General features: G+C 38.8%; 1 protein-coding gene across 4 annotated transcripts in view; it reads right to left on the bottom strand.

The window, feature by feature from the left end:
• LOC132975691 (echinoderm microtubule-associated protein-like 6) overlaps positions 1–11865 on the bottom strand; it is an 80550-nt gene that overhangs the window by 44596 nt on the left and 24089 nt on the right. For all 4 annotated transcript variants that reach the window (XM_061040411.1, XM_061040414.1, XM_061040412.1 and 1 more), the window contains exons 2-5: positions 5682–5841; positions 2485–2583; positions 2229–2297; positions 217–402 (exon numbers count right to left, since the gene is read on the bottom strand). In XM_061040411.1, coding sequence (XP_060896394.1) covers positions 217–402; positions 2229–2297; positions 2485–2583; positions 5682–5841 — 514 coding nt within the window. The remainder of the gene's footprint in view (positions 1–216; positions 403–2228; positions 2298–2484; positions 2584–5681; positions 5842–11865) is intronic.

Raw genomic sequence — 11865 nt, 5'->3', positions numbered from 1 at the left:
TTACTGAGAAAAGCTGATCATTTACCTCATTTCTGAGAAGCTGAGCATTGTAGGCCTATACTGGAAATGGCACTTCTTATATACATACTGTATATATATATATAAGATATATATATAAATAAATATACCAGTAATTGTAGTATCTGTGAGTGCTCTATCAGATATTTCCCCCCTCCCTTTATGTTAATTGCACTTATCAGCAGCTATGAGACTCACCCCGTGGGCCGCCTGGACTGTTCGTATCAGGTTGAGTCCCTTCCAGACGTAAATGTCCCCGTTAAGTGCTCCAGAGTACGTGATGTCATCTTTAGCCGACGCTACACACAGGATGGTCTGCAGATCGCCTGTCTTCCCAAAAATGCCCCGCTTTGGAGTGAGAGCATTCCCACACAGAGACCAGAACTACGGAAAGAGAGATGTTGTACACACAAAACTCTTCTCAAACACAGAGAACATAGCCTGACATGTCTAGTGTTTCTCATTTAGAGATAGTTATATATTCACATCGCTTTCATCATGTTATGTTACTGATGATATCCACAATAACCAAGAATTGTTTAAAGAATGTTAATTTGGAATTTCAGGCTGTTAACTTAGTGTTTTTAAATATTCATTCATTTATAAGACCTGACCACCCTCAGGGTTTTCATTATCTGATCTAATATATCAAGATAAATGAACTAAATCAACTTGAAACCAGTTATTTATGAGTGTTTTTATAATGATTTTTACTTTGTTTGTGTAGAAGAGATGATGTGTAAGACAAAAAACAAACTACAATCATATCAGAAAGCTTCATTTCTAGCAGATTTGGTTACTCTTTAGACCCCAATTCTGAGAAATCCTCCTACATCTAAATAAGTGAGCTGTAAATACTTAACAAAGCTCACAACTTGCTGTACATCTGAGGTATACATGTGGCTCACACATAACATTGAGTTTACCATCATATGATGATCTTTTAGAAATGATACATTGCTAAAGATTAAGATAAAAATATCAGATAGTGAAACACTATCACAGAGGGTTCAACTGTACTGTCAATACTCTAACATTTATACTAAGACTACATTTAACAGAAAACATACATATCTGGTCTGAGGTGAGGTTTTAAATCAGGACGTTGGCTTGTACTTCACTTGTACCTTCACATAACTTCAGTTGTGAATCTGCTCACTTCTCTTACCTCTGCCAACATGCAAGGGAGATACACGGAGCTATATAACAGAGCTACTGACACCATATGAGCCAGCCCGCTGTCTTAGATCCTCAGGTGGGGGCCTCCTGGTCGTTCCAAAGTCGAGACTTAAAACTAAAGGTGACCGGGCCTTTTCAGTCAGGGCCCCTCGACTTTGGAACGACCTCCCTGAGGAGATAAGACTCGTAGATTCCCTCAATTCTTTTAAATCCCTTCTTAAAACATACTTTTACAGACTTGCTTTTATGTGATGTCGTCTTCTTAATGTCTTTTCTTACTGGTTTTACTATTTTTATCTTCTTTTACTTCTTACTGTCCTTTTATTTATGCTCTTATCTTAACTCCTCTTATGTTTTAACTTGGTCATTTCTTATCTTACTTACTTTGTCTATTTTTGTTTTATATTTACATATACTTTTTATTTTTATTAATATTATTGTTTTTTTTATCATTTAGTCACTTGTTTCTATTTCTTTTACTGCTCTTACCTTCTTATTGCTGTTATCTTCTTATTTGCTTTCAGCTCTTTTAGTTTCTTACATCTTTTTAAATCTTTGGTCCTCTTGGTCTCAGCTCGTGTTGTTGGGTTCTTATGATGGTTCTTATGATGGTTCTTATGATGGTTCTTGTGATGGTCGGGTTATATATGTCTGTTGGGTATCGTGCACTTTGGGTTCTTTTCTGTTGAATTGTATTTCATTATTTTTAGTATTTTGTATTTCTTATGTTCTTGCTGTTGTTTATGTTCTTCTGTGTTTGGTTTAGCTTGCTTTGTTCTTGTTTTTGCTGTTTGTCAAAGCACTTTGTAAACCTGTGTTTTTAAAAGGTGCTATATAAATAAAGTTATTATTATTATACACGGAGCCACAACAGGTGAATGATTGATAACCCCTGTTACATTACACAGGGGTGTAGTAGTTGCAATAAACCATTTCATAATAGGTATGATGAACTGTTCCACCATAAAGTCATCATCAGAATCAGTGTTTCCTGCTGTGTGTGTGTGTGTGTGTGTGTGTGTGTGTTTTACCTTGATGTGTTTCACTCCACAGCTCACCAGACGGTTTTGCTGAAACGGATCCCAGCAGATGTCGAATATCTGAGGAAAAGATGTAAACACACACACCATTTATGTAACACACACACACACACACACACACACACACACACACACACACACACACACACACACACACACACACACACACACACACACACACACACACACACACACACACACACACACACACACAAACACAAACACACACACTCTCTCTCTCTCTCACCCTGTCTGAGTGTCCGGTGGCTGTGGCCAGGATCTTTCCTCTTTTCCACTCCCAAATACACACTGTGTTCTTGGCATCCAGGCCGACCGAGGCTAACCTCTACAGAGGAAACAGGGAGAGAGAGTGTTATCCCTTCATATTGAATGAGTGAGAAACAGTGGGCAGTTTTCTGCAGTCGGCAAGAGCAGACATACATATCCATGAAAAAGTGAATAACCATGTTCTGTCACATTTGTCTAATAATGATCCACTTTGTCAAGTCTACATGACTGTGTATTATATGTTTCAACTTTTCTGAATTTTCTCAAGTGCAGGTATGTAGTCCTCAAACAATAAAGTTTGGCCGGTATGTAAGTAGAAAATAATGATTCGGTGCATTTCACTTGCACATCCTTCAAAGCCTTATTACACAGAGAAACTGTAACAGTGGAGAAAACTGAGACATTTTAACGCAATCAAACAATTCTGATACAGTTCAATATCTTTAGGTTGAGCCTATGGCATTATCAAGAATATATTAGCTTCTGTTAAATTCAAGTAAAAGTTACATTCTACTTTTTACCTTTACTAGAATAAATAACCACAATCCATTTTTGTTCTTAATCAATGTCCCAGTGACTCAATTTGTGTTGTACACGCTTAAGAATTTCTAAAATAACTTCCCAAAAGTCTGTTTTAAAATGTTCGATATTTCATTGTGGCGAGTTTTATTCTCCATGACGGCTTTGCAGCTGTAATGCAAATAATTACAACTGATTATCCACTGCAGTAGTGCTAAAACATGCAAGTCCTCCAATAGCCACTTGAGGCTGGCTCCAAAACTGAGTCCATAGAGCCACATGTCAATATGAGAAAACATAATCCCTCTTGCTGACTTCTCTTATGACCACTATGACAGGGATATATTTTCAGTGAACTTTTTTTAAAAGCTGTGTGGTGTGGTGTTCTTACAGGTCATCCAAGAAGTTAATCATAGTAGCATGTATCTGTTACCTGACTCTTAGTTCTAATAAGCCAGTTAATTATTTGGGCCTCAGTCTGAATTCTTAGTGTTGCTAAACCCTCACTCCTCTGTATCTCCAGCCCACCCTCTCCTCAAATTCAGACTCCGAGAGAGAGAGAGAGAAAGCGAGAGAGAGAGAGAGAGAGAGAGAGAGAAAGAGAGAGAGAGAGAGCTAAAGTATCAAACTCAAACACAGGGCTTTGAAATGGTGGTCGAACGATGCATGACTCCACGCTTCCGCAGATTTCTTTCAACAATGGTTTGTGTTGTTTTAATTTTGATCACAGGGAAGATCTTTGGAAGATATTTAACCTTAATGCAATGGATGCTGCTTCTTAATGTGAAAGGCTAATTCAAGTAAAATATCTTTTGGACCTTTCAACTGAACTCCTGACTATACCTTTAAGTAATTAAAACGATTTAAAATACAAACTGATAATCTAGGTATGAAAAGAATCGTGATTTTGATCAAATATACAGTAGTGTAACGTAACAGACTGTTGTATTGGGTTTTATGCACACACTGCGCTATTGAGCTGGCCGGACCAATATGTGAAAAATTACAAAAAGAAATGTCCTCCTATCTACTACCTTCATGTTACTTGTTCTAATGATGAGAAAACAGGTTTTTTATGGAATTCAATTTCACATTTTTTCTGTTCTTCTTTCCCCACATGAAGCAAACGTGTGATGAAACAACTTTTCCAGCTGAAGTTCAGATCTCTGAGTTTGAATATCTAAACAGCAGCTCTGTAGCATAAATAAAAATGTTGCAGGATCAGAAGAATATACTGACTCTGTGCTCCTGCTCCATAATAAATCAGCTGCACCTAATGCCTGAGCTCTTGATTTATTATTAAGGAGGATTTATGATTATTTTATTGATTTGTTTACTCTGATTTACTCTGAGATGTGAAGTCATTGTGGCTGAGGTCTCAGTCAGAGGCAAAAACTGCTGAAACAACAGCCCTGGATCATTTACAGCCACTACACTGCTCAGTCTGATATGAAATCATTTGTTTTTGAATTTGGCAGAACACAATATTCTTTAGAGCCCCGGTTAAAATAAACTAGATGTATTATATTTCCAATTCTGAATATCAAATGTTTTCTAATGTCTCTGATGGCTGATAAACTCTTAAAAGTACAGATTTAAAGGTCAGTTCATTGCTTCAACTTAGAAAAAGGGGTGTTTATGCTAACAGCTGACAGATAAGTTGCTGAGGCGAGTAAGAACATGCAGACAGATGCAGAGTGCTTCTCCTCAAATTTCACTTGCTGGTAGTTTTTACATCAGAACAACTCTAACAGTCTACACGGAGTTTGAGCAGCAGATTTAAAACAAAATGAATGACAGGGCTTCACAGCACAGGCTTCAATAACAGTGCGAAGATTTAGCTGAAAGAGCAAATTACAAAACAATTACATCAGTATTTTTGTGTGTAGCAATGTCTTTCAAATGCTTTCCCTTTGCAGACTTAATTTAAGACGTATTGTGATTTAAATCAACACAACCATTTGTACAAGTACTGAATAAGTGTTTCAAATCACATCGTGCTGAATAAACACTCAGAACATACACATTAAAGTAAGCATGACATTTTGAGCTAATTCTCCTTATGACACCAGAAGATATTTGAACTTGAACTCATTTTTATCAGCAGTCTGAATATGTTTTTTTTAAGAGGTTTTATTTTGTAGTGCTAAAATATATCATTTTATAAATATGTGCAACCCAAAGCTTATGTTAATTATTTTAGTTATTAGCTTTAATGGTTTCTATTATAGGTCAATTAAATGGGATTATTCAGAATTATTATGGGGTTCATAGTTTTTAATGAACTCAATCCATTCTTCTTCATTTAAAGTTCAAAACTGGAGAGTAACAACAACAGCCTAAGTAAATATATAAAATAGATCCAATTTAACACTCAAATAAATAACATGAACCTGTAAACAGTATTTCTGATTTCACTTTTTAGTTACTTTCCACCACTGCATGTTGTAATGTAAACATTGAGACATGTCTTTATGGTTTCAGTGATCATCATCATTGTTGTACTTTGTGCTTATTCCTCTCTCTCTCTCTCTCTCTCTCTCCCTCTCCCTCTCTCTCTCTCTTACTATATTTTGGTGTTGGTGTGTGTATATGTGTGTGTGTGTGTGTGTGTGTGTGTGTGTGTGTGTGTGTCACCTGTCCATCAGAGCTAAATGTCAGGCAGGCGATGCCGTGTGTGTGTCCGTCACGAAGCAGAGAGACAGTCTGCACGGTGAAGGAGTCCCAAACACACACATAGGGCTCCTTCCCCACCTGCCCCGTCGCCACCAGGGAGCGCTCGGGGTGCAACGCCAGGCTGAGGGGATTGAAGAGGGGGGGGGGGGGGGGGGGGGGGGGGGAAGAGGTTGAAAGGAGAATGAGCAAAAATGGAAAATGACATAAACAAATTGAACAGGGTCCAAATTTTTTCTTCTTGGTCTGCTTCTGGTTCAAAGTTCAAAACAGTAGACCTCATTCGTTCAGTCAGAAAGGCACTCCAGCATTTGTAGAAGAAGTATATAAATCCTTAAGGAAAAGTAAAAACCACAAACCTGTCATGCATTCAAAATCCTTGGGTCAGTAAAAGTACAAAAAAATGTTCTCTACAACACTGATTGCAACTGCCAAAATGTACAATATAAAGCTTTCAGCAGCTTCAAACCAAACCTGAATGGTCTGTGTCATGGGGGCTACAATTACAGCTGATCTACAGTCTTTTAGTTTTAACAAGAAAATGAAACTAGTGGCATGTTTTTTCTGTACCTCCATCTCTCACTGGCTTCCTGTACATTAAATAATTCATTTGAGGATTTTATTGTTTTCCTACAAATTATTTAACGGACCAGCTCCCACCTATCAGTCTGATCCTTTTACAACCTCAAAGCCACCTCATGTGTCCCAGACCAGTTTCTTCTGGTCGTTCCAAGATCAAGTTTGAAGCACAGACTACGTCCCACCTGAAGCCTTGAAGCCTAAGAGCTGTTCATCGGACTGCAGGTGCATATTTATCCTTTAGCTCAGTTTGACAAACCTTACATTTTCATTTACCTCTTTATCTTATTATTGTTTTGAGTCTTTTAAACTTTTTAGTGTGTTTTTAGTGTTGTTTCAAGGTTTTTAAAAGCAGCTGTTTTATAAAGTAGTTTAAAGGATTTATTTGGGATTACACATTTTATTTAGCTATTTTTTTTAGGTTCACACTTATTTTTTAAGGTAGCCAGTATAAAATGTTTGGATTCTTTTCTCTGTCTCTGCTATATGATTTTTTTTATATCTGTTTACTTGTGGAGGATGACAATGACATGCTTCTATAAATAAATGAGAGAGAGTGAAAAAGCAACATGCCAACCCTCTTAAAATAAACTTTTTATTAATCTGTCTCCTCTCCCATCTCCATCTCTCAGAGGGTCAGTGTGTGTTCTCCTTTACAAAGAGCCGGCTATAAATACACTCAGTAATGGCATCATTATCAACACACACTGAACACACACACACACACACACACACACACACACACACACACACACACACACACACACACACACACACACACACACACACACACACACACACACACACACACACACACACACACACACACACACACACACACTCACACACACATCAGGGATCATTACACCATCAACAGAGCGAAGAGGAGGCTGTCTAAAGGTTTTTCTGGGTGTGTGTCTGTGTGTGTGTACTCACATGACCTTGCCTCTTCTCTCTCTTTCTTTATAAGAAGTGACTTCAACAGATGTTAATGATCTGCTCTATTGCTGTTTATTTATCAGTCTGGGTTACAGGATAGAAATTCAGAAAAAGTCACAACCACACCTGGTTTGTGTGTGTGTGTGTGTGTGTGCGTGTGTGTGCAGTTGTGTGTGTGTGTGTGCAGTTGTGGTGTGGGGGAGGGGGGGTTGTGGTGTCTCTAAAGTCAGGAAAGGTCATTGTTGCTGGCAGCGATTTAAAACATGGAGAGACTGTTTGAAATAAAAGAAGTAATCGAACAGAAATAGATCAGGTGTGTCAGCCACAAAGCAGTCATTGATCTCAGGGATGCTGTCTGGGCTGTAAAACACACACACACACACACACACACACACACACACACACACACACACACACACACACACACGCACACACACACACACACGCACACACACACACACACACACACACACACACACACACGCACACACACACACACACGCACACACAGACACAGACACAGACACACACACACACACACACACGCACGCACACACACACACACACACACACACACACGCACGCACGCACACAGACACGCACACACACACACACACACACACACAGAAGCCCTTCGACATCAACTCTCCTCCTCAACCTGCCAGCCAATGAGCCTGCTAGCTGCTGTGGTTGCCATGACGACCACATTGCCAAGGGCATGGAGCTGAGCATTGAGCATGACAACTGTGGAGTCAAGGTCAAACATCACAACACACACAAACTAACACACACCTGAACACAGATCTTCTCATTTCCCTCTGAATCGTTTATCTGATGCTTCTGTTGCTTTGTCAGCTGGTCTCCACTCGCAGAACCTTTTTACATTCATGTTACCAAATAATCAAAGACAAAACTCAAAACTCAAAGACACATAACCTTTTACTGTCTTCGTATTACTCCCAGGTGTAATATAGTTCCAGTATAGCTCTTAAAACTTAATCAAAAAATGACAAAGGAGAGACAGATGTTCAAAACAACAAAGACACTATTAAAAATATATGCTTCAGCTTTTATTTACCCTCTACCTATTTTTAATATTCAATTATGTATTTTTTTTTTTTACTTTTGTGTAATTCAGATTCAAGCCTTTGCTTGTGTTTGTATTTGTGAATAGGCGTGTAAGTTTACAGGAACTTTTTTTAATATTTCCAAGAACCGTTGGCGAACCCATTCCTTTTAATTAAATGATCATAGTTATTTGGCAATAAACATCTTGGTATATGTCATGACAAGCTATGCCCAATTTGTCACGCCAAGCAAATGCACAAGCTGTGTAGCTGTGTTAAGGTGTCCTTTAGTGTCTGTTTTATGGTTCTTTTTCTTCCTTTCCTTAACCAGTCGTTAATGTGAAAAGGTCTGCAAAGTAAGGTTTGAGCCCCAAAATATTTCAATAATAACACATTATACTCATTTAGACCCAGGGTCCAAACTGGTAATCAATCAATCAATCAATCAATCAATCAATCAATCAATCAATCAATCAATCAATCAATCAATCAATCAATCAATCAATCAATCAATCAATCAATCAATCAATCAATATTTATATCTTGCCAACATTATTTAATCATGTGCACAGCACTTGGAAACATTTATCAAAGTTACAGTGGCAAAGACAAACTTTGTTTAAACTGGCAGAGACCTCGAGCAGAACCAGACTCATGCTGAACATCCATCTGCCTGTTGTGCTTGGAAAGTGGGATGGAGGGAGATGCAGAAAGAAAGAGTGTTATGTAAATGTGAAATAAGCTCTTCTCACATTTGACAGCAACCAAAAGAAATGGATTAACATAGATAAGTGGAAGGACAGTGGTGTCTAAATGCAAACATCTCCTATAGGAGGATTGAAACTGGTAACACACTGTGATGTAACACACCAATATGAGCTTTACAAAAACAACCTGCCTTTACACCCATCTAATCATTTGAACCACTAAAGAAACTTTTGAAGGTCTCCACAAGTCTAACAGTAAAATATATTCAGAAAGAGATTCAGTGTTTAGAGAAAATTATGTCTGTGTGGGAGGGAGAGTGAAAAGAGACCAGAATAATGTAGACACTGAATGGAAACCGTTAAAGTGGAGGACACACACACACACACACACACACACACACACACACACACACACACACACACACACACACATGCACACATTCTCTTACCTACACTTTTAAATGATATGATATAGGAAAAATCTTTAGCTTGAATAGTTCCCAGCTTGTCCACACACGCACTTACCATAGGGCAACATATGCCGAGGTGAGTGTATTCAAGTGTGTGTGACTTGTGTGATGGCCTGCTTACCAGTCGACCATTCAATATGCAGTCTATACATGAGTTGAATAGGATCTTCTTTTTTTTTTTGACACAAAATAGTTTTTGGCTAATTTGCAGAGTTTATGGTGAAGGTCTCATATCTCACAAAATCCCACTAAGCTTATGTCTCTAACAACCTCTATGTCTGTCTTTCTCTATGTCTGTACTAAAATGGAGATTAGTGATTCGTTTGAGGGTCAGAAAATAATATCACTACATCTAGGTTATACACCCTATTATATTTAAATGTGTGTCATTTTAATGTTACCAACTTATCTGAAATCAGTGTCTTTTCATGGGTTATGTGTATGTGAGATAGAAAAGAAACAAGAAGCTGTATTTTAATGTTTCATAGTGCATGAAGTGCATGCGCGCGGTTCAAATCCAGCCTGTGGCTCCTTTCCCGCATGTCATTCCCCACTCTCTCTCTGCCTGATTTCCGACTCTATCCACTGTCCTTTCTCTCAATTAAAGGCACAAAAAGCCCAAAAAGTAAATCTTAAATATGTTTGGGGTGCGTTTAGGGTCCCAACCCCTGTCTTTACTAGTTCAACAGCACATAACCAAGGCTTTCTTGTCTGACCCATTGAAGATACAGACCTATAACAGATCAGTGGTTGGGACATCACTCCCAGAATCAAAACTCAACGTCCGCCATCTTGCTTTGAAGCTATGCTAACAGGCTCTATGGAGAAAGTTAAGAAGAACCAAAGTATGATAAAATTATGTTTCAACTTCAAACTGATATGGATGAAGGGGTTTGAAGTTCTTGTGCTCGAATCGCATGTTCGTGGCTATCTCTACGAGCTGCAATATATCGACGAGGCGACTGCTGCCGACAGGCAGGTCTTGTGTTCTCTCAGCTGCTGCAGCGGCTGCTGCTGCCTGTCGGCGGCGGTGAGGACGAGGAGCCCGGGCCGGCTCGAGCTGGGACGGACTGGTGATGTCGGTGCTCTCATTGTTTGCCTATAAAAACAGACATAGAGTCTGTTTGCTGCCCGGAATTTCCAAGATGCCAATTCCTTCAGGAAGAAATCATGGAATCAGCTGAGGAAACGGCCTTATGTGTTGTAGTAAATGGGTGTATCCGAATTGCCAAGTACCTATTCAATCTGTCAGTAGTCAGTAGTCAGTCCCTACTATCCGTGCTGCATACTGTTAGTACCTTCTATTCAGTAGGCGCGCACAGTAGGCAGATATTTGTTCCTACTTTGTCTGATTCATTCAGTAAGGAAGTGGCATCATTTACGTTACCTGAACCGTCCGCATTCACCCGTTTTTGTTCTTTTTTGTTTAGCTTTATTCAAGAAGAGTAATGCGCAAATACAGTCAGGTAAACAAAAAACAATATCACAATGTAAATCAAGTAAAAGACAGATTAAATAACTAAATAACATACAGTACATAAAGGAAAGAACAAATGAAAGACAGTAATATACAGAATATAAAGTAAAATAAACCAACGAAGACGCATTTAAATAGTGAAATCATTATTTTTTGTTGTGAATTAAAAGTAGCTATTTCAGTCGGGACTTTAACTCTAGATTAAAAAATGTACTCAATTAATCCACGCTCGTTTGTTTTGATTTGTAGGCACACGTGAAGTCACAATTTACGTTTAACTTTGCACAGCATTGTGGGTGTTAAAATACAATTCATTTCCTGAAAAGATGCATACGATCCATACTGCATGAAACCCGGAAGTTAGTATCCATACTGAAATGTTCAGTATACTGAGGTGGACCCAAAAAATGCATACTGAATGACCACGAAAGTTCAGTATACTGAAACTCCCTACTGAATAGTACGTACTGCCTACTGAACTGTGACTATTCGGAAAGGGCCAATGTCTGTAAATAGAGGACACTAGCTTCAGTGGGAGTGGCCTGCGGTGCTGTGCATTCTGGGAGTTGTTGTCTTTCATGCACATGAGCCAAAAAGACACTTTCTGCTTTTTCTCAGTCAAGAAGGCACCAACTTCAAAATGTATTTCACATTTCTACAACATATATGACCCAATGTCAATGCAGATTCATGTTTCAACGGGTGAAGTATCCCTTTAAGACCAACTCCCCTGGGGGAGCATTCTGAACTTATGAACCACATTTCATCATAACCCATACAATGGTTGTAGAGAGATTTCTCTCAGAAGCACTCGGGAGTCATCCCAGTCAAACAAAGAGTGGGAACAAAGAGTGTCTGTACTAAATTTAGGGACCATCCAGCCATAACTCTCCAGAGGGGGTGTGGAGG

This window comes from Labrus mixtus, chromosome 6 (assembly GCF_963584025.1).
Source record: "Labrus mixtus chromosome 6, fLabMix1.1, whole genome shotgun sequence".
Taxonomy (NCBI): Eukaryota; Metazoa; Chordata; class Actinopteri; order Labriformes; family Labridae; genus Labrus; species Labrus mixtus.
This window is presented reverse-complemented; position numbering and strand designations above follow the sequence as displayed.